Below are 27,642 nucleotides of genomic sequence, written 5' to 3' on the forward strand. Positions count from 1 at the left end.
TTTTAGTATTTATTTATTTCTCTTTTTCCTTGTTTTAAAAGGAAGTGTCCAGCAGGAAGAAACTGTCAGTGGAAGCCAGATCCTATTCTTCCAGCACTACTTCCCTTTCCTACCCTCCCAATTTGCCTCCCGTGCTCCCCTTCTGTCCTCAGCACTCTTCACCCCAACTGCAGCACTTCTCCCATGATGCTCCAGTGACTACTATGGCGAGCAAAATGCATAGACAATCAGGTAAGTGACTGGGCTTTTTTAAAAAAATGTATTTGCTAATCATTTTTAAAAAGACAAGAAAAAAGAGTGAACAAAGAACAAAAAGAGAAAATAAAAATATTGATACAGAAATATAAAATTGGTAAGTAGATAAAGAATTAATACCTGGTGAGATCCTGGAAAAAGATAATCAAGTAGCACATTTGTGAGCATCAAGAAATGAACAAGTCAGTTATGAGTTTATTAAAAACAGATCATGCCAGGCACGCCTTACTGCCTTCTGCGATACAGTCACTAAATTAGTGATCAGGGAAATGCTGCAGATATAGTTTACTTGGACTTCTGTAAGGCATTTGACAAAGTAGACCACAAACTACTTGGAAAGATAGAACAGTGTGGGATAGACAGCATCACCACCAGATGGATTCATAACTGGCTGACCAATCACACTCAGCATGTAGTCCTCAATGGAACTACATCTACATGGAGAGAAATATACAGTGGGATACCTTAAGGTTTTGTCTTGGTCCCAGTACTCTTCAACATCTTCACAAACGATTTAGATGAGGGGATAAATGGGGAACTCCTCAAATTTGCAATGGCACCAAGGTGGGGGGGGGGGGGGATTGCTAACACTTTAGATGATAGACTTAAGATTCAGAAGGTCCTTGGCAGACTTGAACATTGGGTCCTACCTAACAAAATGCATTCATTGGTGAGAAAAATAAGGTCTTTATACATAGGCAAGAAAAACTAAATGCACAGATATAGAATAGGTGGTACCTGGCTCAACAGTACCTGTGAGAGAGAGCTAGGTGTCCTTCCCCCCCAGGAAGCAGTCCTAGTACTAGACCACTATTTAACTATGATCCCACAGTATCCTGTAGCTGCCATAAAGCTAATGCAGTCCTAGGTTGCAGATGGATAGTATAAGGAGACCTTACATCCTCAACTAGATCTCCCAAGAAAGCAGAACTCTTGAAACAGACATTTTCTCAAAAGGAACTTTTATTAGGAACTAGTGATAGCAAGGAATCAAAGCAAGGTCTGAGGAAAAATCCCACGCAAGCAGTATATCAAAAGCAATATCTGTTACTCCTCCCCCCAGGGTCCATTTGAATCTCATCCAATCCACACGTATATTATTTTGGCCCACCCTTCAAGATCTCTCATTTTCATTTCCCTCTGGCTCCAAGCACAAACCGTCTTCCAGATAAGGGTGATGTTATTTGGCTGCATTCCTTCTTGCAAAGTGGCAAGACAATGCAGAGCATCCCCCAAAGCATCCCTCCTCCCAACAGAATGGCAGGCCCCAAGAAATGGTTTCCGAAGCACATATAGGATAGAAAGAAAAGTAATACATTTGTTTGGGGATAGTTTCAAGATCATGTGAAGTGATAGTACTTCTTTATACATACTTGGAATACTGTGTCCAGTTCTGGTCACCATGATACAAAAAAGCAGTTGAAACCCTAGAAATAATTCTGAGAAGAGCAACAAAAATGGTAAGGATTCTGGAGGCTAAACCATATGATGAATAACTGAGGGAACTATGTATGTCTAATCTAATGAAGAGAAGAAGTAGGGGTGATACAATAGTAATCTTCCAATATTTGAGGCGCTGTCACAGAGAAGAAGGGATCAATCTATGGTCCAAAGCACCTGAAGGCAGGATCAAGAAGTAAGGGGTGGAAGATCATTAAAGAGATGTCCAAACTATAACTAAGAGAAACTTTAATCAACAGAATGGCTTATCTCAGAAAGTTGTATGAGCTGGAGGTTTCACTGGAGATTTTAAAGAAACTGAATAGCCATTTGTCCGAAATAGTAAAGGGTCTCCTTGAGCAGGGAATTGGATTAGAAGACCTCCAAGATCCCTTTCAATCCTGTTATTCTATGTTCTAATTAACCAGGATTGTATAGCTAGCGCTCAGTGTATTTCTGATGAGAATTGAACTATATAAAAGAAAGTACATTGAATTATTTTAATTATGAGAATAAGGATTTGAATCCTTGAGCTAAGTGCCAGAATCTCCAATATTCATTTATTTAATGATACAAAAAGGAAAAGAAGAAAACTAAAACTTTATAGAAAAATATTAGCTTCTAACCTCCCCTTTGTACAACAGTTGATTAATGTACAATATTTATAGACTTACTATTTGTGATTCTGATTTCAAGTGTTTCATCATTTTTTGTTTCCTGAAAATCGTACTCTAAATTCTTACATTTTTCTTCATATGTAATATACAGTATAGTATAGGGGTAGGCAACCTCGGCTCTTTTATGACTCATGGACTTCAGCTATGCTATGCTGACTCAGGAATTCTGGGAGTTGAAGTCCATGAGTCATAAAAGAGCCGAGGTTGCCTACCCCTGGATAGTATGTGTGGAAGCCATTCTTGCTTAAATTTGATTAAGCTTCTTTTGTGAATATATGTGTCAACCTTCCAGCTGACAAATTCAACGTCCAGCTGAGCTGCCACTGGTGCCTCACAAGGATGGGTCAGCCCCGGTTTGGCTGCGGTCTCGATCTTCTTTTCTCCTCCTGATGTCATTATGCTATAGTCCTCTTGGAACCTTCCGAGTAGGTTGCACTCATAACTTATGAGAGTTGATTTAATATCAGGCTTCTGGCTGGTGAATTCAACATTAAAGGAACTCTATGGCCTTGAGGTGCCATAAGAGATATTTTTTTGTTGAATACACATCCCAGCACTGAAGAAGTAAAATCAACTCTAGTTTTCTCACGTGAAAATCTGGTTAGTTAACAAATAGCTTTCCATAACCCCCACCCACTCATGTTGCCCAATCACATTCCCTCTGTTTCTTATGGGAATGGTCCATATCTACGTCAGACACCTGCTTTGGATGACCTTGGGTCTCACGGTCCATGGACAGCTTCTTGAAACTCCTGTTTCTTTCCCATACTCCCCCTCCCTCCTAATTCTGTGGCAGGTTGAGCAGCGACAGAGGTTAGCAAGCATCTTAGCAGTTTAACCTTGACATGCCAACCCCCTGGAAAAGAAGGTAGATAAAAGGAAACAATAAGTACATTTATTCAAACATTCAAACATCATCACCTTGGACATTGAGGGTATTTGTCATGAAACATCTGTATTAATCGATCAGCTTTAACATCTTGGGCTTTCACGCACTCAGCATCCGCTAAGGGATAGTCTCTTCACAGGACTAGGTACTGTACTCAGCAGAATTAGCCTGGAATACTGCATTCTAACCACTGCACCACCATGCCACTTAGGCATCCTTTCTTGTCATATATAGGTAGTGCTCAACTTATGACCAGAATTGAGACCAGAATTTCTGTTCCTAAGCAAGGTAGTTAAGTGAGTTGACCTCAATTTTACAACCTTTTTTGCCATGATTTTGTGAAATGTCCAGCTAGTGAATCCAGAAAGAAACTCCTAGGATATTGTTCTTCCCAAAAGTAATACTTTTATTGAATACACTGCATTGGTACAAAAGAAGCAAAACCAACTCTGAATTTCCCACTCAAATGTCCACATAATTAAACTTGAATTCCCTCTTTGGCCATCCCCTTCAGTCCATTGCGATGTCCAATCACATACACTCCTTTTGTTATGGGAACTGCTTGAATTGTTCAAACACCTGCGCAGCGTGACCTTGAATGGGGGAGCAGGGCCTCATAATCTGCAGATTCTTGGCATTCCATTCCCATCCCATGCGATTCAACCAGCTCCCTCCAAATTATTGTCAGGTTGAGAACTGATCCCCCGGAAGAACGATACATCTGTAATTAGCACAAGCACACAAATTCATAAACATGTACAAAGCACTGTTTCACTTTGGTCACTTAGGGTACCTGGCGTGAAACCTCTTTATTAGTCTAGCCACTCTAATGTCCTTTGTCGCCATCCATTTGGTGTCCACTACAGGGTAGCCCTTCCATAGCACAAGGTATTGCAACTTTCCCCGATGGTGTCTAGAATCCAAGATGCCTTTAATCTCATAGTATTCCTCCTCTTTTATAAGGGTCGGAGGTGGAGGGGTCCCTCTAACTGGCCTTAGCTTAGAATCTTAAGCAGACTTTAGTAGACTGCATTGAAACACTGGGTAGATCCACCTAACACTTCTTGGCATCTGTAGCTCCACTGTCACTGGGTTTATAATTTGCACAATGGAGAAAGGACCTATATACTTAGGTCCCGTCTTCTTACAGGGCTGCCTTGGGTTTAAATACTCCAGCTACTTTATCGCCTACCCTGAACTTCCTTTGAGGGGCTCTCTTCCGATCAGCTTGCTTTTTCTGGGCCTCTCTTGCTTTCCCTAGTGCCTTGTACACCATAACCCATGTGCTTGTCAGAGAGTCCATCCATTCCGCCAGTGTTGTAGAAGAGGAGGTCCTGGGGAGAAACTCGGGCATAGCTACGAACTCAACCACCATAGCCAACTTAAATGGGGTAAGTCCCGTGCTGCCATGCATTGAGTTATTATAGCTACCTCAGCAAACGGCAGCAGCTCAGCCCAGCTAGTCTGCTGATAATTTATCTTATGTATTGCTCCACCTTTGAGTGAGCTTGTTCTGCCACCCCATTAGTACTGGGATGAAAAGCGGAGCTAAGCCCCTAAGATGAGCCATCAGGCTCACGAACTCCCAGAATTTTGCAGTAAACTGCACCCCCCGGTCTGAAATACTTCTCTTTGGGATCCCATGCAGTCTAAATGTGCTGCATGAACAATTTTGCTAGGAGCCAGGCTGAGGGGAACTTCGGGCATGGTATGAAATGTGCCTGCTTGGAGAATAGGTCAGCAATGGTCCATATTACAGTGTTCCCACCACTCTCCGGCAGCTCAACTATGAACTCCATGGCTATTTCCTTGCAAGGCAGGGTTGGGTTGGCTATTGGCTGCAGCAATCCAGGAGTTTTCCCTGGCAATTGCTTCACAGATGAGCATACAGGGCAACTCGCCACATAGGATTCTATGTCCTTCATCCTTGGCCACCAAAATTGCCTTTTTATAAGGTGCAGGGTCTTTACAAATCCAAAGTGCCCCTCTGGCTTCACGTCATGACTCCTTTGTAGGACCATGGTTCTCTGGCTGGCTGGGACATACTTTACTCCCCTTCCATGCTAAGCCTTGCTTCAGCATCAAATCTCTCTTATGCTTTTGGAACTACTCATCCCCTCCCAGGGCTTCTCCTAATGGCTGGATCAGTAAGTCTTTTCCTGACTGAGGGGAGTCCTGTGTCTATCTCACGTGTGCTGGTGCCACAACTTCTTAGATGGGATGACAGAGTTAACTATCTCTTCCCTAGTGCTCTTATATTGAGGCAGGCGTGAGAGGGCATCGACAAGGAAGTCCCCCCCCCCAGCAAATAACATAAGGAGCCTATCAGACTTCCTTAGAGGAGTGGTTCCTTGGGGCCTTTAGTGCTCCCAGGTTCTTGCGGTCGGTCCAAACTTTGAACGGGATTTTGCTGCCCTCTAAAAACTGTCTCCAGATGAGGAGGTCCAGCTGACAGCGTAAGCCTCCTTCTCCCAGATGGCCCACCCATCTCTTGGTGTCAGACAGTTTCTGAGACATATAGGCGCAAAATTGCAGCTCTCCCCTTCCATTTCTCTGCATTAAAACTGCCCCCCCACGGCCATGTCGCTGGTGTCTGCCTGGATCACAAACGGTTTGTCTGGGTTCTGGTGTCTCAATATTGGCTCAGCGGCAAAAAGCTCTCTTTAGCTTTTTGAAAGCTGCTTGGTACTCAACAGTCCAGTTTAAGGATTGACTAGGGCTTCGTCCCCTTTCCCATTTTCAGCTGGGTTCATGATGGATAGGGTTATCTGTGCGAATGTGGGAATGAATTGCCTATAGAAGTTTGTAAACCCCAGGTTGCCGTCTGGTCTGTGGGGCCACCCATTCTAATATTGTCCTCACCTTTCCCGGGTCCATTTCTACTCCCTCCCTGGAGATATGGTAACCTAAGTAATCTAGACTGGTCTTGTGCAAATCACATTTGGATCGCTTCAAGTACAGCTGGGCTTTTAGCAGCTTCTCTAGCACAGCTCTCACTAGCTTTGTGTGCTTTTCCATGGTCTCAGTATAAATGAAGATATCAACCAAGTACACCAGTGCCCCTTTATACAAATGTTCATGTAGGATTTTGTTTATTAGTTGCATGAACACGGCAGGTGCCCCTTGCAGCCCGAAATTGATAGCACCCCAAGGGGCAGTTGAATACAGTCTTCCACTCATCCCCTTCCCTAATCCACACTCGCTAGTACACTTCCCTCAAATCCAGCTTGGTGAAAATCTTCCCCTTGGACAAATAATCCGACATGTCAGTCATTAAGGGAAGGAGGTACATGTTCTCCATGCAAATGGCATTTATCCTCTATAATCCCCACATATTGTCAGGGACCCGTCTTTCTTTCTTTGACTTTGGTATTGGTGGCTCTCGCTTTCGTTTGTGCCCTGGTGGTTACTTGTGTTGCTAGTTGGTGGGAGGGGATGACTGGCCTGGTTATATCTGGCTTAGAGCTGTTATATTGAGGCATTCTAGATTGTGCATCAGCCAGGAAAATTTCCCCCCTGGGTGTTATTTCAGAGTGAAATTGAATCAATTAAAGTATTGCGCCCATCAGACTTGTTTGGGCAACAGCTTTCAGGGAGGTTTTAGGGCCTTTAGATGTTTGGCCCCCTCCAGGAAGTGTCTCCATGTAAATAATGCCCATCGCACTGCATATGCCTAAACAACACTCATTGTTGGTGAGTTTTTTTGGACATGTAGGTGCATGGTTGCAGGGGCCCCTACTGGTTTCCTTGTAGGAGAACTGCCCCCACAGCCACATCGCTGGCTTTGGCTTGGATGACCGAAGGAGTGTTCGGGTCTGGGTACTTTAGGATCGCTTCTCGGGGAGGGCTTTCACCACCCATGTCCCGATCAGTGCTTGTTCCGGGCCAGGTCGATCTCTACTTCCTCTGCTAGGATGTACCAAACATGGAGAGGGGGAGGGGGGCATCCCTGGAGACACAGGTATTATAGATTTCGTCACTCAGCCATCCTTGAAGTAGCTGTCTTGTGGCCAGTCAGTTAATCGGCACACCAGCTCGCGAAATTCTTGGGTATACTCGGCCACACACATCTCTCCTCTCTTGCAGGATGTTTTTGATGCAGCTAGGGCAGTGGTGGCGAACCTATGGCATGGGTGCCAGAGGCGGCACTTGGAGCCCTCTCTGTGGGCACACGTGCCGTTGCCCCAGCCTTGCCTCCCCCACGACCCCTTCCTCTCCAGCAGCCCCCCTGAAGGAGAGTCACCCTTGAGCGTGGCCCACACGGAGCAGCGCAGCCAAGGACATGGCAGCCAGGCAGCGTAGACAAGACTCGGCCCTCACACCCCATCATGCAGTTGATGCTGCAGGGCACGGGCAGAGGGTGTGGCTGCCATAGCGTTGCTGGGCTGCCTGAGCGATCTGCGGCGGGCCGTGGGGGCAGTGAGTGGTCCTGTGGGGGGGCGGGGATGGGGGGGCAGAGCGGGGGCAGGGCAGGAGGGTGGAGTGGGGGCGTGGCCAGTTTTTGGGCACTCAGTCTCTAAAAGGTTTACAGCACTGAGCTAGGGAGTCTTCGAACCGCTTGGGGAGGGCAGCCATGAAGGGATTATTTCTCAGCTCCAGGGTGTTGTCATGGTGAAAGGTCACCATCCACAGGGTAACTTGCCCCTCCAGGGCCATGATAACGCATCTCACCTTGGCTCCTTCGATGGGTATTTCCGGGCCGTACTCCAACATGTAGGTCCAGGCCAGGCCAGGAAGAATCCCAGTTGCTGGGTGTGGTCTCTGTTAAACTTCACATCCGGGGGGTTGCCTTGTGGGTTCACTTCCCCCCCCGGGGCTTGTCCCATAGGTACTCCCTTCCAGGCAGCCACCCCCATTACTGGAGAGGTGGCGATTGCCACCACTGGGCTAGCTGAGATACTGGCCATCGCAATGGGATGGATGTTCCATCTCATCGCCAGCTACGCTGGGGGAGGATAGATGTGCATCAGGTTGCCCCATCCAAGACAGGGTTTTGGGTGCTTTGAGGTTCTCTAAAGCCCTCCCGCATGAACTTTATGGTTTGTTCTATCATCCAGTCTGCCCAGTCGCTCTCTCCGCACGCCTCATCACTTTCTTCCTCCAGCCCTTCCAGCTCAGCTCGCTTTCTACATTGGCGGCTGCCTCCTCCTCCATGGGTGAATGTCACCCCTTGGAGTTTCTCTTCCCACTTCTCTTTTCTCCCGACCCCTAGGGATCATCTAGTGTTTCGGCAGGTCATCTTCCCCCAGCCACTCAGACAGATCCAGTCCTCCCGAAGGGGGTCTGGTAGATGCATCTCCACAGGTTTCATTTTCTTCCCGGTCACTCCCTTGAGTTGACATCATACGCACGGTCCCCACAGTACAGGTGTAATCCTCTCCGGGTTGACTAAAAGTGCAGATTCTGCTTACTGTCAGAGCTGCCCCAGTTTGCTCTCTCGAAGTAGGACTCGTGATTCAAGAAACTGTTTTCAGCCAAGTCAGGCGGAATCTGGTCTTCCTGCACAAAATACAAAGCTATTCTTTCCAACTCCCAATCCCTTCCCCCATGACGGGTCCCCCAGCCAGCCAATGTGATGCTGGTAAGATGTTATGAGAAGCTCTGAGGTGTGAAACTGGTAACATTCCATTCTCTTCTTCTTGTGCCATATCCGTTATCGGACGTTGGCGATCATGTTGGCGATCCTATTTTTATCAGCAGCCGCACAAAAAAGTGCTGCTGAGTTTTGTCCAAACCAGTCCCTTAGATTTTGAAGCCACGATGTTCTTCTTCTGCCTGGACCTCGTTTGCCTTCAATCTTTCCCTGGAGGATTAAATGGAGTATGCCGTATTTTTCTGGGTGTTCCATCACATGTCCGAAATATTCTAACTTTCGTTTTTAATTGTTTTGATGATTTCCCTTGGCTTTCCCAGCTATAATGGGTAGGGGCCCCCAATCCGCCACCTGGGGACGCGCTTTGTGGGGGTTCCAGGCTCCCCCTAAGAGATTCCATTCTCAGGGCAAACAATTGAAGAACCTTGTACAAGCCGGTTTGGTGATTGGGTCTTCTTCCATTGTCACTTTTCCCTCCCCATTTCTATTCCCTTCCCATTCACCATCACCTCCCTGTTCCCCACCATTTGATACACAGGTGTGGATTGCCTCAAATGCCTCCCCCCTCTTCCCTTTTGATGGCAGGAGCCCGGCAAGGCGCCAGGCCCACGATGAAGATCCTAACATTAACACTGACAGTAGTTAACACTCGCCACAGCCACCCAAGGGTCACAGTCCAAACTATGACCGAGAAAGTCGCTTAGTACTGATTGGCACAGACTGCAGAAGCTGCTAATTAAATTCAGGAATGAAGTATCCGACAGACCTTATTGCATCTTATATCTCCTGCTAAGGAATGTTTCCTGCTGACTATTTCAGGCTTTCATTCGATACGCTTCTCAAAGCAAAGGATTTGGTCAGCTGTAGTTCTTCTGTTATGAGTAGCCTAGAATTAATTTTTTGCGATAGGATTGATATTAAAGTGCAAAGTCTCAAACTCCTTTCCTGTTCCTACGGACAGGTAAAATAATATTTACGATTTGTTCGTTTTTTCAGGAAATCAGAAGAATATCCAAAAGTGTCTAACTGTGCCTGACAGGAATGCAGCTTTCCACGCAGAAGACAAACCACGTGTGCCGCCGAATTACGAGAACCCCGTTTACAAACAGGACCAGCCTTCTCAAGGGCAAACATCTTTTAATGCATTTTTAGACAGTGGAACGCCCAACGCTCCCAACTACTGGCTACAGAGAAGTCACGCTGGGCAAGAGACAGCAGCAGCAGCAGCAGCAGATCGTGACACAGCGCACGGGGACTCTCTCACCCAGATGAGCGAGGACTCACAAGAGCCGCTCCCTCAGGGAAAGGATGAGGCTGGTGCTTTTGGCTGGAAGCGGTCCCCTGGCCGGGGTTACGCCACCGTCTCACATGGGGCTTCAAGACACAACGGATTTCAGGGTGGCGGTCTGATTTCCCAGCAAGCCAAGCTCCAAGGCCCGAGGCGCGTCGACATGCCCCCGGACGAAGACTGGCGGCGGCACACCTTTGCTCCACAGCCTGCCCCAAGAAGCTTCTTCGTCCACTCCGGAAATGCCCTGTAAAACCCTGGCCCGTGTAGCGGTTCCCTCCATGCACAGCCATGACTGGTGAGAGGGCCCCCTTCCGTTGGGGCGGTCCCTTTCGAAAGGCCCTGGTCTGAACTGAAGATACTAAAATGCAGTTAATAAGATAGCAAGATTTTTTTTTTCTCTCCCAGCCAGTCGTTGCCAGCTTTGTCTTTCAAAATAGTTATGTGATTGCCGAAAACTAACTGCACTTTATTTCTTTGTACGTACTGCTGTTTATAAAGAACTTTTTTCAGCGATTCCACTCCTAACCTTTTGCTATAAGAAACGGTTTAAGGCCCACTTGCAGTAGAAGAGCGGGCAAGGTTTGCATTTTGGACTAAAATGAAATCCTCTGATGTTTTCTGTAGGCTGTATTTGGTGAATTTATGTATCATGTTAAGTAGCACTAGAAAGCCTATGTGCCAACTTTCAACTCAGTGTTATGTTCTTCTGCTCCATTACATGCTGGGGTGGGGGGGGAGATTTCAGATCTTTCTACAGAATTGGCAGTGTTCATACTTTAGTAAGATATAGGCACAGATAATTCCTATAGGGGCTAGGGAGGGGAGCGGCAAGAAGATACGGCGCCAGCCCATTTCTCATCTTTTTTCAAAGTAGACTAACAGGGTTTGAAGTAGCACGTTTAATAAGCACAGAATCACTGTTAACTATTTTAGGCTCTGACATACTTGCCTTTGTAAGTTTTCTCAAAGAAATAAAAAGAAATAGTTATGTTTATTGAATGATTATTAATTACTTTCCTATCTTCCGAAAGGTATTTCCCAAATTTGGAATAGCTCTTTTACTGTTTTTTTTTCTCTTTGTGGTATTAAAATGTTTTATGGGTTAACTTTTATAATAACTTACTTTGTGAATCTAGCTAAAATAAGGTGATTTGTATGTTTTATAAGATTATGATTTACAATAGAACCGTTGTGAATGATGCAGACAAAATACACAACATTTAAAGGCCCTGTTAAGAAGTTAAGTGTCCTCATCCTGATTTTCATTCTGTTTTAAGGTTTTGTAAATCGGGAGATTTAGTTACAATTATTTCGTCAAATGAGTGGTGACATTATGTCTATGTTCTTGGATTTATATAGGAATCATGACATTATGTGTGACTTTTTTTAATAAAAACTCATACATTTTTCCTTATATTAACATTGCAGAAATTCAGGATGGATATTTTGTAAATGCCAAGTGAGAAAACTTTTGATAGAATGTTTTAAGAAACTAGAGTAATATGAATTATATTACAATATAGTAAGCTCAGTAACAGGGAAAGATTGAAGGCGAACGAGGTCCAGGCAGAAGAAGAACATCGTGGCTTCAAAATCTAAGGGACTGGTTTGGACAAAACTCAGCAGCACTTTTTCATGCGGCTGCTGATAAAAACAGGATCGCCAACGTCCGATAACGGATATGGAAGAAGAGGAGAAGGAGAAGGAGGAAGAAGAAGGAAGGAGGAGGAGAAGGAGGAGGAGGAGGAGGAGGAAGAAGAAGAATTGTGAATTCTTGGCCCTTGGATTGCAAGTTGCTCCAAGAGTTAGAGAGCCAACTCCTGTCACCTTAGCCAGTAGTTGCTACCTTTTCACACTACAAATTGCCCCCCCTTATGTATTTCTAACCTTTAGAAAATTAAGCAGTCCATAAGGCCATGAAGAGTTGGCGGTGGCTTACAGTCTTAGCCAAGTAGGTCTTCCAACAGATATGGGTGATGATGTTTCAGCTATTATCTCCACATAAATGAACAAGAATGAATATTGTGGACTTAATGCATCCTGACAGCTACTCCACTGCATGGGTTCAGGAGAGACAAAATATAGCACAAGTAAGTAGTACTGGCCAGAACACATTTGTTTCTGATCCTTAAAATACAAGGTAGCAAACTATGACAACTTACCTCTTTAGCCTCCCTCAAGTATCCTTTCATACTCTCAGGCCACCTATCCTTTCTTTCCTCAGAGCATTTCTTCTGTAAGGGCCTTTTTAAGTTATGAAGAGCCTGGTTCCATCGCTCAATTAATCTGGAATTCCAAAGTAGTAAGATAACTTTTGTTTTTCACCTCTAGCACTTTGGATGCTCTTTTTATCAACTAGCTTGCCATTTGGGGAAAGGGAATTGTCCTTGCTTACCCCAAAGGAACATATAAATACAGTATAATTCTATTTCCTGTGGTGTCAGGAAAGCGACAACTCAGAATGAGCTGAGATTACTAAAGGGTGCAAGGATGACAGAACGTTCTATTAAACATAAATGCTGAAAATACAAAGAATTAGTATACTGTACCAGCTGCTCAGTGGAAAAAGTCAAAATGCTAACCAGCAATAAACGCAAAGCTACTCAACTCATATTTTTGTGTAGCCTACACCAACAAATGAATTAGATTTTTCATTAGGCAGTGTGAAGATCGGGATGAAGGAGCAAGATTTAGACTGGAGATGGATAGAAATAAGATCAGGAAATACCTCTATTTTGAATGAATTGAAATTCAAGCAAACTATTTTGAGATACTTATTTTGGGAGGGAAAACTGGAGAACTGATTTAAGTGCCGAGTGCCTGGAGCAGTGCTCCAGTTCCTGTCTTCAAGAGCGGGCAGGGGATTATCGAGGAAATTATAGACTAGTCCGATTGAGGGCGATAACCATCTAGAATGAAAGATTCAAAGAGATTGATAAAGCATCTAGGAAATATAATTACTCAAAGCCTGCATGGAACTTGTCAGGCTAGCCTTATCACATTTGCTATCTTTATTAATCAATTTGGGAAATGCTATAAAATTTAGTTTCAGTTTGATAAAATACCCCGCAAGAAGCTCAGAGTGAAGGTAGCTAAAAAAGGGTGCTGCCAGATGTCCCTTCAGCGCAAAAAGACCAGCTGGGCAGATGAGCACCACCATGATGGGCCTTTGACAGGGGTAGGCCACCTTGGCTCTTTTATGACTCGTAGACTTCAACTCCCAGAATTCCTCAGCCAGCATGGGGGAACTATGGCCCCATGACTCGTGGACTTCAACTCCCAGAATTCCTGAGCCGGCATGGCTTAGCATGGAAACCTCTCCCTTTCCCCTCAGCATGGCTGGCTCAGGAATACTGGGAGTTGAAGTCCACAAGTCATAAACGAGCCAAGGTTGCCTAGCCCTGGTCTATGACAATTTGCCGTGGTCAACTTGCCTCGGCCAACTGGCTGCAGGACAAGAATCACACTAATATCGAAGAAATAGTGGAATAGAATCATTAAAGAAAGGAGGCAAAAGGAGACACAGAATGAAATGTGAAAGGCAAACGTTAAAATAAGTATTTGTTTTAAATAATTAAGTAGCATTGTTAAATTATCCCACAGCAAGTTGTCCCGTGGCGAATTGTCCCATTCCTGCCGCAGCGCCCTTCCCCTCCTGCATCACTAGGGCTGCCGGAAGCTATATAGCTAGACACGTGTGCGGGAGCAACAACTCGTCTAGTTCAGGAGAAGCCAGCGTTGCCCCTCCCCATGCCATAAATGAAAAAAAAATAAAATAAATACGAGCACTTCACTTACTGGCCATTAAGAGGAAAAGAGAGCCGAAGAGATTCTTTGCTGGAAAGGCGAATATGTGCAATCTATAAAGGAAGATTGGGCTATAAAAATATAGGATTACCGAGATGTAGAAGGTAGATATTGCAACTAAGGGCAGTCTTGGTACTAGAAGTGTAGGCTTAGAACAGGGGTAGGCAACCTTGGCTCTTTTATGACTCGTGGACTTCAACTCCCAGAATTCCTGAGCCAGCATGGCTCAGCTTGGAAACCTCTCCCTTTCCCCTCAGCGTGGCTGGCTCAGGAATTCTGGGAGTTGAAGTCCACGCCTCATAAAAGAGCCAAGGTTGCCTACCCCTGCCTTAGAACTAAGCACAGCACCGGAATGTAACGGACCAACGAAGAGTATTAATGAAGCACCAAGACATAAGAAAACAGCCAAATAGATACAAGCATAGGAGATTAACCTATGCCCAAGATTCCTCTCTGTGCAGTAAAACTGCCCCAACTCCCAAAGGGAGATAAAAAACAGAAATTCTTATTAAATAAGTGTAAGAATAAAAAAGCAAGTTTTTATTGTAGAGTCTGAGGCTAACCTAATCAGTGGTAGCCAAAACATTCTACGAACCTCAGTCCAGTATCAAATGAATTGAGCTCAATTTTAGCAACCATATAAACATGCAATTGCAACAAAGCTTCTTTGACACGTTTCCTTCCAAATGTTCATAGTCCAGTTTTATTCTTTTTTTTTTTCCCACACGGCATAAGCAATTATCTAACCTCCAGAATGCATTATTCAAAAACTTTCTCAAACGCTCACTTTCATTCACTTTACAAAACCTGAATCTTTTAATAATGTGCTTAAATATCATATTGAAATAGAACTGTATTTTTCTTTAAAACTCTTGGCAATACAACTAGGCAGTTATCGGAAGTTGCAAGCTAAAATGCAGTTTTCTACCCTCAATCAAAGCTTGAGAAACTAAAAATCCACTTGGGAATAAGTCATCTTAAGTACATTAAGTATATTCACCACTACTATATTAAATTTTTAAAAAAAAACAGATTTACAGTACTTTCTTAAAGAGCTCGTTTTTCTTAAAATTGAAAATGTACCACACTCATTAAAGGGTCAAGACTTGATTAAAATCTTCAGCCCAATTAGCCAGATTAAAAACTGAGGGGAAAATTCTGTTTAAAACATCTGGGTGACTTTGGGTTGGATAAAAGGGTCTCTTATTATTGCAACATCTAAATACTAATATTGATTGTCATTACTTTCTAATCACTTCCAGGAATAAACTCATTAACTATTCCTAAGGTATTAGAAACTTTTGGAAAGACAAGTTGGAAAATGTCAGACCAATCTGCCTTCAATCAAAAAATGAAGGAAAATGTTAATTACAAGCTTAGAATTTAAAGAATCTGAAATAAACAGCAAACAGCTAAATAAGATTTAATCTCAGAAAACTATAAATTGACTAAGGGTCCAGATAAAATTGGAACGTTGAAACTTTTAAAATAAGATTTAGGAATTAATTATGAAAACAAACTGCTTCTCATGGAAAATAGACTGTTTTGGTGTTTACAATACATAATAAAGATACACAGTTTCAAAGTTTCCAAATTTATGAACAATTTCAAAAACTGGAAATGCGTACATTGTCCGAGTGTAGCTCTATACACGCAATATCCTGTCCTTTCTTAGAGTAAACAAACATTATGCAAAGCGCACAGGAGTAAAAGCAAGTAACAGACTTTGTGACAATAATAGAACAGACACATTTCAGGCAGCAAGTTTATTGTAAAGTACGTGATGTGCTAAATTAAGGCAATTATATATGCAAAGTAAAAGATCCTGCATACTTATCTGTCTAGGATAACTTATATTTTTATAAGCTCTGATTGCTGGTAGCAATAGTTGGCTGTTTGCAGGTCTTGTTTTATTTTCTGAGAGTTGCTTCCTACTGACCCACAATGGCCAGGAGCAAGCTTCTATAATCCCCACTGGTGTCACTCGAAATCATGGTAGCCAAAGTCTTCTGGTACATCTGTGTGAACAGCTGCTTGATCTGTACAAGATCAATCTGTCCCAAAAGAAATAGAATAAAAATATCACATGGAAGAAATTTAAAGCCACACCTTCAGGTTGAAAGACAGGATGCTATTAAGTTTTTAACTTTTTTTTTCTTTTAAAAAAGTACAGTATATATGTATGTGTGCGTGTATCTTTCTCTTTTTGCCTTTTTTTTGCTGGAAGTTTTATTTCACCAATAAAACAGGGTCTTAAAAAAACCCCCAAATTTCAATAAAAAATTTAGATCACATCCTTTTCAACAAGAAACGTGACTTCAGAAATGATCATATTGTGTTTATGTTGTTGGAGCAGTATTGAAAGTAATGCTTTATTTAAATATAAAGTTCCATTTCAGTCAGATGCAATTACATGGGCTAACTCAACCTTGAGATTTATTTCGGTCATGTGGGAGCTGACTTTTGGATGGAGAAAATGCACAATCAAAAGCACAATCAAAAGCATCGTTCACCATTAGAAATGCAAAAGCATGGCTTCCACTATAGTATTTTAGTGGTTATAAATATATATAAATAAACCACCAATGACTGTAACAAAAAAGGCTTCAAATTATCAGTATTTATATATATATATATATATATATATATACTGATAATTTGAAGCCTTTTTTCGTATATATATACAGTACTTTCGTATATATATACAGTACTTTCTGAAGTTCCAATGCTCATCACTTATCAATGTTTCAACTGACTTTCCTGTCATGAGAAATTCATTTATAGAAAATATATAATTTCTCATGACAGTTAATAATAACATTAATAAGAAAATACAGTCCTCGACTTGCAACAGTGCATTTAGTGATTGTTCAAAGAGGCAGCGGCACCAAAAAAAAGTGACTTATGAACCTTTTTTACACTTATGATTCTTGTAGCATCCCCAGGGTCATGTGATCAAAGTTCAGAGGCTTGGCCACTGATTCATATGTATGACAGTTGCAATGTCCCGGGGTCACGTGCCCACCTTTTGCAATCTTCTGACAAGCAAAGTCAACGGGAAAGCCAAATTCACTTAACTATGTTACTAACTGGACAACTGTAGTGACTCAGTTAGCAACTGTGGCAAGAAAGGTCATAATGTGGGGCAAAATTAACTGTCTTCCTTAGCAACAGAAATGTGGGGCTGAATTATGGTTGTAAGTCAAGGGCTACCTGTCTGGAGTTAAGGACAATTGTTACGTTATTCTAGTTTTTTATTGTTATTTTTCCTCCTAAAAGAGATTTGTTTTTAAAATTGAATTGAACCGCTTATTTGTCATATTAAAGGTGTAAACGTCTCTTAAGTCAAGGCTTTTCAACCTTTTCACCCATTGTGCCACTTTTAGGATATGGCAATATCCGAGCACCACCAGTCGCCTAGCAAGGTGTCAAAAATTTGATGACCCAAAAAAAAAAGGAAAAAAGTGATAAAGTACAGGTAGTCCTCAACTTACAACAGTTCGCTTAGTGATGTTTGAAGTTACAATGGCACTGAAAAAAGTGCCCCCAAGCCACAGCCGAGCAAGACACCTGCCTGCCCACCCAGCGGCGCTCTTCCTCCTGTCCGAGGTTTTCATTGTTGTGAGCATTTCTGTTGAGGATTGGTAGCAGGGGTGGGGTGGGGAGGTGTTTGGTTTCTATTCCCCCCCCCCGTCTGCTGGGTGGTTGCAGCAGGTTTTGGTCACTTCACATGACCCTGGGACACTGTGACCGTCATAAATATGAATCAGTTGCCAAGCATCTGAATGTAAATCACAAGACCCTGGAGAGGCTGCAACATTCCAGCTGATTGGTGCTTCTTCTGGGCTCAGCAGAAGCGCCAGGATCAGTGCTGCTTTCCAGCTGATTGGTGCTTCTTCAGGGCTCAGCAGCAGCGCCAGGATCAGTGCCGAGCTCCAGCTGGAGCCTAGCACTGATCCTGGTGCTTCCACTGAGCCCTGACAGCCATCTCTCACTCAGGCTTGTGCGGTGCTGCTACCGGTTCAGCTCATTCCCCTCCCCCGCTACCACTTTTCTAGGATGGTCGTGTACCACCTGCCAGGTGGCAATGTACCACAGGTGGTACCCGTACCACTGGTTGAAAAGTCCTGTCTTAAGTGATTTATCATGGTCTGATTTTTTTTTTACATCCCCAAATGCCTGGCATTTTAACAGGAGCGTGTAGACTTTTTATATCCACTGTACAACAGCAAGACACACCGTTATGTATGCTATAGCAGAACGTCAACATTCTTTACCTCACTGCGAGTTACAATAATTCTAACCAGCGTAGAATCCTCTGTGCCGGCTCCTTTCATGGCATGATAAAGTCTTTCTGCAAAAAAGGCTGGGCGATTTAGAGCACATTGTACTGCAAAAGAAAGCAATCCAAAGAATATGTCCAAGTTAGCACCGGGAACTAAAAAAAAAAATCACAGTTTTCCAGCAACAAGGCTGAACGTTTTAAATACAAACTTTAGACACAAAACTTAACTTTGGCATTATTACTGCAGCCCCTTTTACGTAGGGAAATGAGTAGAAGCCTTGAGATCACTGGACACTGATAGTGATAGGTGGGGATGTGTATATATATAATTCAGTTCATTGAGATTTGTGATTTCATTTTTAAAGTTGGTGTGCTATATAATTGGGCTTCTGTCAGAATGGAGAAGAGGGGAAAAAAGCAAGTCAGACGTAGCGAAACTCCCAATTTTCAGAACTAAATCCCTGGCATTAAGAAGCCAATTAACATCCTGAGGTCCTGGTGGAACGTGAAGCAATATTTCTCCTTTGAATTATTGCCTCACAGAAATCTGTCCTAGATTCATAAACTGTTGGATTGTGATCTTGATAATGAGAGACAAATATGAAAAATTCTATGTATTCACCAAACAATAGCTTATTTTTCTTTTTCTTTTATTTATTTTTTATTGTAATAAGTTATGCCAAGTATTATTATTTTTTTAAGAAAAGCAACACTAGAACTACTAAGGATAAATACGGTCAAATGAGAACTACTGGAAGAAGTGGGAGTGCCTCCATTCCAGCTCCCAGCCACAGGACCTCTTTTTAATGAAACCCCTTATTGAAAAATATCTTCAAAGAGAATTCAGTGCTAGTATAAGGCCCTGCCTCAGCTGAATCTCTCAAGAAAGCAGAACTCTTGAAACTGGCAGCATTTCCAAAGGGACTTTTTGAAGAGAAGGCAGGCAGAATCTGAAGTTCCCACGTGAAATCGTTAGGCTAAAACCCATTGTTCAAATCCCCTCCCAACTGCCTAGTCCAGGGGTAGGCAACCTTGGCTCTTTTAAGACTCGTGGACTTCAACTCCCAGAATTCCTGAGCCAGCATGGCTCAGCATGGAAACTTCTCCCTTTCTCCTCAGCATGGCTGGCTCAGGAATTCTGGGAGTTGAAGTCCACGAGTCATAAAAGAGCCAAGGTGGCCTACCTCTGGCCTAGTCCATAGGAGCCAATCCAGAGTTGTGAAGATGTGAGAACTCCAGTCAAAAACTGTGATAAGAAGATGTTCCCAGGTGTCTCTTCCTCGGTGAGGTGAAGCAAATGGCCTCGGGCACTTCCCTCCTCACTAACATTCCCCAGAAAGGTATATTAAAGTGCAGAAGAACAGAGTAAACAAAGCAAAGCTAAACACATCAGAGTAGAGCTTCAAAGGTTCCCCCCCTCCCATCAGGACAGCAGCCCCCCAACAGGGATCTATAGGGATCTGACAGCCAGCCTAAAGTTTTGTTCCAAGACATTTGTTAAATAAGATAATTAAGCACTTATTCTTACATTACCTAATTTCTTCTACTTTTAATTCCCTGAGAGAATATATTATAAACCTAGCTTCCAATCAGTGGCATCTTTCAAAAACTATTCTAATTATTAATTCTTATAGGTCCTTGAAAATTAAATTAGCTGTAAAATTAAAAAAAGAAAAAAAAATAACTTACAGATAGTCTTCAAGCCACGCTCTACATTTCCTGAAAATTCCCGGCCAATGGTGCTTAATAAATCGCGGTTAGCTATCTGCAAATAAACGTCAGGAAAACGAAAGAAACTGTAAAGAATGCCGGTGCAGCAAAATCATTTTTTTTTTCCTTTCGCGGGTAACAGTTTACTAGAGGTGCCCCACCTAATCTTCTCGGCCTTTGGTATACCTGTGAATAAGCTTCCACAGTAGCTTTCAGCTGGGGGAAGCTTCTAGATGCAAGGATCATGTTGAAGCAAGACTCATCCGTTCCCAGCTTTCCTTCTCCAGCTTGGTAAAGTCGTTGTGCATCTTGCTGGGCTTTTTGATAATCTACAGTAGGATTCTCGTCCCGATTACCCTGCAAAGAAAAACAACGTATTGTGACCACTGCACACTGACTTTCATTTTGTCACTAATCACTTAACAATATAAACAATGAAAAACACCGTATTCTAAAAAAAAAAATAGCCACACTACATCCTTTGTAAAAATTACTTTTAATAATTTAATTTAATAATTTAAAAAACAAAAGTGCGTATAGTCAAGGCCATGGTTTTCCCAGTTGCAATGTATGGTTGTGAAAATTGGACCATAAGAAAGGCTGAGCGCCAAAGAATGGAGGCCTTTGAACTCTGGTGCTGGAGAAGACTCCTGCGAGTCCCCTGGACTGCAAGGCGTTCAAACCGGTCAGTCCTAGAGGAGGATCAACCCTGACTGCTCTTTAAAAGGCCAGATCCTGAAGTGGAAACTCAAGTACTTTGGCCTCCTAATGAGAAGGAAGGACTCACTGGAGAAGAGCCTAATGCTGGGAAAGATTGAGGGCAAGAGAAGAAGGGGATGACAGACAATGAGATGTCTGGATTGAGTCACTGAAGCAGTAGGCGTAAGCTTAAATGGACTCCAGAAGATGGTAGAGGACAGGAAGGCCTGGAGGAACGTCGTCCTTGGGGTCGCGATGGGTCGGACACGACTTCGCAACTAAGAACAACAACTTTTAATAAGAATTCATTAAAAATGAAAATTAGTCATGAATCCTTTCTAAACCCAATGTTTAGTTTCATGCTCTTCGCCATGTTTTGAAAAAGTCTAGTTAAAACTGTATAGAGAAAAATTACCACTTGGATTGTGGGCTGCCATCCATATGTTTTTACAAGGGATTTCTGAACTTACTTGTCTATTTAACTACATCTACTTCTGTATGGCAAGTAATATTTAATGTCCATTTAATTTCTTTAAGATAACCTGTTTCAATGCTATTAGGTAAACACAAGCAAGTATAATAATCACATTCAAACTGAGTGATCTTATATAGCACCACTAAAAAATCAGTACATCTTTGCCATGGGAACTCCATAGATACAGAGAATTATATTAGTTTGATTTTGAAATAATCCAAATGTAAACCAGCAAATAAGAACTTAGAAATCTCTTGCAACCTTCAGAAACTAGAGAATTTTGAGGTAGTTAGTTTAAAAAAAAATTAAAGTAAAGAAAATTGGCTTCCTTAAGCATTTAATAATTTATAACATGTATACTTGAACAGAGGATTAAGATGACCCTTAACTAAACTATATAACTAAAAAAAACTCCCATTCTTTTCTGTCAAATTACTTGAAATATTTGGTGGTGGAGAGGTGGCAGAATTTATTCAACAATTAACATTTCAGTGATGCAATTCAAAATATATTCAGTAATGCTTTTCTTATAGCATTTCTTTTATATACGTATCAGATTTTCTTTTTATTCTTATGTCTTGGACCATAAAGAAATAAACTGAATTGCTTGTTAATGAAACTTGTTAGAATATGACTACCAAATTCACTGATTTATACCTAAGCAGTTTCTGCTTTAAAACCAAACTAAAATGCATTTTTTTTACTTTCATCCTTTATAACAAATGTTTAAATAAATTTAAAATTTGGGCTAAACACAGAACTGAATGGTATAGATAGAAACAAGCTCCTGGTAATGTGTGACGTGTGTGTTGACCAGAGTTCTGGCTGCGTATGAATACTGTCATCCCTTTGTAAGGGGCAGTTATGATAGCTGCCTATGGAAGCCATCCCACAGCACTGCTTTTCTTCAATGGGCCTTCTTCTCCCAAGACCTCTGCTGCATTTCTGAAAGCCTTGCTCTAGCACAGTGGTGGCGAACCTATGGCACGGGTGCCAGAGGCGGCACTCGGAGCCCTCTCTATGGGCCCACGTGCCGTTGCCCCAGCCTTGCCTCCCCCCATGACACCCTCCTCACCAGCAGCCCTCCTGGAGAAGGGTCGCCCCCGAGCGCGGCCCACGCAGAGCAATGCAGTCAAGGACATGGCAGCCAGGCAGCGTAGACAAGATTCTGCCCTCACGCCCCATCGTGCACAGTTGATGCTGCGGGGCATGGGCAGAGGTGATGCCATGGTGCTGCTGGGTGATCTGCGGTGGGCCCTGGAGGTGATGAGTGGCCCTGTGAGCAGTCGGGGTGGGGGCGGAGTAGGGGCGGAGCAGGGGTGGAGAGGGGGCGGGGCCAATTTTTGGGCACTCGGTCTCTAAAAGGTTCGCCATCACTGCTCTAGCATCTTCTTGAATCAACAACATAAATTCAAATGCTAATACTCTCTACATACGTCATGGTTCTGCCAGCTACTACACCTCCATCTCTCCTCACTGCTTCCCAAAGATTCTGTGTTGTAAGAGTCATCTTGCCTCTTCCAGCCTTTTCCTATGGGAAAATGCAACCTATGGAAAATTGTGAGAACCTCTGCTACTTACCATCTAAAACAAGAAATGTACCTGGCTGGATACATTGATGACAGGAAGCTAAAGATTAGTGGGTGACGGTGGACACTCAAACTTGCAGTGTAAGAATAGGCTTCACAAACAGAACTATATTGCGATGGAATGTGGTTGTTAGCTCACCTGACACATAGATACAAGTAATCGTTCAAAGTGACCAGATGTATCAGCCCGAACATCATGCTCGATATCTCTTCCAAATTCACTTTTGTAACATCTGACTATTTCTTGAATCTCCCGATTTGTTCTTGTGCACAGAATTTCAATCAATACATTTTCTTGGGTACCTGCCCCCTGAAAACAGAAAAACAGAGTTGCTGTATCAACACCAAAAGGAGTGCTAGAAAAAAATGATCATGCCTATATTTTATAGTACATCGACATCTAGGCCAGCTATGCTCAGGAATTCTGGGAGTCGAAGTCCATGAGTCATAAAAGAGCCGAGGCTGCCTACCCCTGATCTAGGCTAAGCTGCTTCATATAATAGAATATACTGCAAGCATAAGTCACATTATGCAATTCCCAACTCCCAAATAAATCAGGATCAGTTTCTATCTTTGATCACCTTCTCCTCCTCATTTTCTGTGCGGTCCTGGGCTGGTTCCACTTCGTGAGATTACTTAATGGACAACCTTCCTAGTTGCGGAAAGACAATCGGCCACATAAGTTTGGAAAGGGTGGAATATGTCAGAGTCTGAATGGCTTCTCTAAATTAGTGGCTCTTCTTTTAAACAGTAAATTCCTATTTACATACAAATAGGTTGCCCTTAGGGCTTATACTGAGCCTTAAGGAAGCTGCCCTATGTGACGTTTCCACTACTGAGGCCTCCATTTAAAACAGAGTAGGGGACAGAGAACTGTAGAAAACTGCTGGGATCCAGAGCTTCTGAGTTCCTGTCGTCATTTTTGGTGCCCGCTGGGAGTTGCAGAAACATGGCCACATAAAAGGTAAATATGATTTGACAGGCATAACATCCAGATCTAGTAAAATCATTCCCAGGACTTAAATATAGGCAAAGAAGCAAACTATTTGCTCAGAACAAATTACCATTTTGTTTTTCTAGCAATAAAAGAAGAGGAAGCGTAGCACTGGATTAAAATATTCATTCTTGCTCAGAAATTCAAATGAATTAATGTTCTAGAGCAGACATGTCAAACTCGCGACGTCACGCAACGTATTGGGCCGGTTTTGCCATTGCCAGCAATGGGGTGGGCGCGGCTTCCACGGGCCGGCACTTTGACACCCCTGTTCTAGAGTATCTTGTTGATGATATTCTTCCTAAGAAGGAAAGGATAGCATAGAACAGCATATTTTTTTTAAAATAAACTCGTACCTTCATCGCATGCCTTAAACTCCAGGCATCATAATAGGTACGTGGCATGAACAACGCGAGGATCAGTTCTTCCATATTCCCACTAAGTTCCGACTTCAGGTCTTTAATTAAATCCTGTCCAGTTATCAAAATAAAGTATCAGAAGGAAGTATATTCACAAAACCTTAAACATGTATTTGAACATAGACTCAGGACAAAAGTTAGCTATAGTAAGATACATTTCAAACAAAACCTTAAGGAAATAGATGACTTATTTTACATTTTATATTATTTTATGTTATGTTTATATTAGGAGACGCCAATTCAGTAATTATTTTAAAACAATGACTTTCAGTTTTAAGTGTAAAACCTAAATGCAACGTTTTAATTAGTAAAACACGACTGAATAACAATAATAATAATTTAAGGAACACAGTAGCAACATTATTATGAAATGGGCTGCAGTGCATAGGCATACTTAACACAAACAATAGAAGCAAATAACTATAGCAATTAAGAAAACATAAATAAATAAAGCAGTGTAAAATAAGGCAGGCAATTCAGATATTCTCAACTAAACTGTTCATTTTCCACCTGGCTCACCCCAGTCTAGGTTTGCATTTTATTTCAAAAGCAGTTCACAGCTTCTGAAAAAATGTCTTGTCCAAAAAGACAACACCTGCTAGATTTCCTTCCTCCGCAGAGGTAGTCCTTGGATTACGATGGCAATTTGGGCCAAAATTTCCATCACTAGGCAATGTGGTCCTAAAGTGCAATATGACGTGACCGCGTTTCACAGCACTGACAATCCCAGCACTTCTGGTTACTGTTGTAATTCCAGAAATGTGTGGGTCATTAAGTGGGAAGAAATAGTAGCCCCAGGCAAACAGGCTGGCGAATGAGACCTATAGTGAGAGCTACAGGCAGGCAGTGATGCTCGAGCAGATGCCAAAGTGGGAGAGCAGTTAACAGCAGGAGCGTTGTGTCACCTCCTGCCAACTTCCCCATTGACTTTGCTTCCAAGGAACCAGCAGAGGATGTCAGAAAACACGATCGCATGACTGCAGAGATGCTGCAACAGCTGAAACTCTGAGGACCAGTCATAAATATCCCTCATTCAGCACCATCATAACTTTGAATGGATGCTGAATGGATGCTGAATGATCATTACCTGAGGGCTATCTGCATGTGCTGAGTGCAAGTGTCAATGCTGCTAACATTGGATGTTCTTGCTTTGACAACATATGGAGATGCAGCCTTTTTCTTTCTTATGCTTTACTCTTAGAATTAAATGATACTGGGGGGAGGGGGAGGAATGTGATGGGAGTTAGTTAGATATACAATATTGTAATAAGAGCTAATAAGGCATGGCGGGATAAAAGAACTGGGCGGAAAGTCAGCATTTCAAACTAATTGGAGAATGTGATTTATTACTGTTAGTTGTAGGAGGGAATTGTGCTTTGAACTATGTGCTAAGGGGAGGGGAAGTCAGATTTGGGCTTTGACCATGTACATGCAGATGCCAAGTTATTTGAATAAAGATTCTTTAAGGTAAAAAATGCCTCGAAGTTCTTTGAAGAGGAACATCTGTTGGAACCATGACAGCAAGCAGATGTTCACATCCAATTAGCAAAAACACTATTCAGTGGCAATTCGTTCTTTACTTCCTTGAAACCAGGTGAAAAATGGAGAGTGGATTTACCCGTGAAATATAAATTTTTTTTAAAAAAATCTGTACATAAATATAACTTGATCTTTTCTTGAGGGCTAAGACCTCAAGAAAATCCCTTGAAAATTGTAGGACGTTCAGAGGAGAGACTATCATTGAACTACCGAGGGTCAATATATTAAACATCATTCCCACAAGGTAAAGTTCAGTAAAAATATGGATCACACACAAATGGAAGATCAAACCAGATTTCCTTTAGATCTCTCTTGGCTGCCATAAACAGACCAAATGTCCTGCCATGTGGCTGCTCTTCCTTTGTCAATTACAGGGAGTCCTCAACTTACGACCACAAATTGAGACCAGAATTTCCATTGCTAAGCGAGGTGGTTAAATAAGTCACACTCAATTTTACAACCTTTTTTGCAACGATCATTAAACGAATTAATGCAATGATTAAGCGAATTAGGTGATTATTAAGCAAATCCAGCTTCCCTTACTGACTTTGCTTGTCGGAAGCTGGCTGGTGATCTCATGACTCTGGGATGCTGTAGCTGTCATAAATATATGCCAGTTGCCAAATTTTAATCATGATGCTACAAGAGAAGTGCAAGGACCAGCTGTAAGTCACTTTTTCAGTGCTGGTGTAACTCTGTCATTAAAACAATAGCTGTAAGTCAAGGACCAACCATTTTACCTTGCCATACATAGTCTTGAAAGTAGTTTTAATTTGTTGCCTCTGATCATTTGAACGGTGGGAAACGACATCAATGATTGCTTGCTCATCCGTACCTTGGAAGCAAAAAAAGACGTATTAAGTCAATTTTATATCAGAACCATTCGTTCATCTCACCCCTGAAGGTCACACTTGATGTTTCAAAAGCATAGTGCTCTCACAAAATAACTGCTAAAACTAGTCAGAAATACCCATTTATCAGGAGATAATCAATCCATCAAATAATATTTATTCAGTCAGTGATCAGGAGACAACTAATGCTTTTGTTGTTAGTTGCGGTCATGTCCGACCCATCGTGACCCCATGGACAATGTTCCTCCAGGCCTTCCTGTCCTCTACCATCTTCTGGAGTCCATTGAAGCTCACGCCTACTGCTTCAGTGACTCCATCCAGCCACCTCATTCTCTGTCGTCCATTTCTTCTACTGCCCTCCATCTTTCCCAGCATTAGGCTCTTCTCCAGTGAGTCCTTCCTTCTCATTAGGTGGCCAAAGGACTTGAGTTTCAACTTCAGGATCTGACCTTCTAAAGAGCAGTCGGGGTTGATCTCCTCTAGGACTGACCGGTTTGATCGCCTTGCAGTCCAGGGGACTCGCAGGAATCTTCTCCAGCACCAGAGTTCAAAGGCCTCAATTCTTTGGCGCTCAGCCTTTCTTATGGTCCAACTTTCACAGCCATACATTGCAATGGGGAAAACCATGGCCTTGACTATACGTACTTTTGTTGGCAGGGTGATGTCTCTGCTTTTTAGTATGCTGTCTAGATTTGCCATAGCTTTCCTCCCCAGGAGCAAATGTCTTTTAATTTCTTGAACTAATGCTTACTCCCTGACAATTTTAACAAACATCAGCCTCTAGCTGACCTATGCCTTTTTTCTGAGCAGACAGGTATATTTCTTGGCCAAGCCACTAGACTACACCTCTCCTCCATATTTATTTTTTAAAAAAATAACGAAGGAGCATCCTGTATGTGAATTCCAGCATCCTCCTGAGAAATAAAGATTTTTTTAAAAAAAATTATAAATAAAGATAGGTCTTCTTTTTGCAGCACATTCACTTTCCTTTTAAAATTAAAATAATCCAAACTCTTTTTTTAAAAAATAAATCCTGTGGGACAGGAAACCAAGAAGGCAGATGCCTAAGAAACTGTCCTGGTGACCAAGATAGGCATTTCAGTCCAAGGTTTTGCAGTGGGTCTCGGTC

The 27,642-nt window shown here is 42.4% G+C and overlaps 2 protein-coding genes across 4 annotated transcripts in view; one reads left to right on the forward strand and one right to left on the reverse strand.

Annotated features, from left to right (window-relative positions):
- USP54 (ubiquitin specific peptidase 54) overlaps positions 1-11,689 on the forward strand; it is a gene marked incomplete at its 5' end in the record, with an annotated part of 49,807 nt that extends 38,118 nt beyond the window's left edge. The window contains 2 exons of the mRNA XM_029285886.1: positions 42-231; positions 9,851-11,689. Of these exons, the coding sequence (XP_029141719.1) occupies positions 42-231; positions 9,851-10,395 (735 nt within the window). The remainder of the gene's footprint in view (positions 1-41; positions 232-9,850) is intronic.
- Positions 11,690-15,360: 3,671 nt separating this feature from the next.
- The window catches only part of ANXA7 (annexin A7), a 29,000-nt gene continuing 16,718 nt past the window's right edge, over positions 15,361-27,642 (reverse strand). For all 3 annotated transcript variants that reach the window (XM_015824939.1, XM_015824942.1, XM_015824941.1), the window contains exons 7-13: positions 26,403-26,497; positions 24,061-24,174; positions 22,850-23,020; positions 20,134-20,304; positions 19,927-20,002; positions 18,230-18,342; positions 15,361-16,006 (exon numbers count right to left, since the gene is read on the reverse strand). In XM_015824939.1, coding sequence (XP_015680425.1) covers positions 15,884-16,006; positions 18,230-18,342; positions 19,927-20,002; positions 20,134-20,304; positions 22,850-23,020; positions 24,061-24,174; positions 26,403-26,497 — 863 coding nt within the window. In that variant the 3' untranslated portion in view covers positions 15,361-15,883. The remainder of the gene's footprint in view (positions 16,007-18,229; positions 18,343-19,926; positions 20,003-20,133; positions 20,305-22,849; positions 23,021-24,060; positions 24,175-26,402; positions 26,498-27,642) is intronic.

Source organism: Protobothrops mucrosquamatus, unplaced genomic scaffold, assembly GCF_001527695.2.
Source record: "Protobothrops mucrosquamatus isolate PMUCROS unplaced genomic scaffold, P.Mucros_1.0 scaffold2421, whole genome shotgun sequence".
Classification (NCBI taxonomy): domain Eukaryota; kingdom Metazoa; phylum Chordata; class Lepidosauria; order Squamata; family Viperidae; genus Protobothrops; species Protobothrops mucrosquamatus.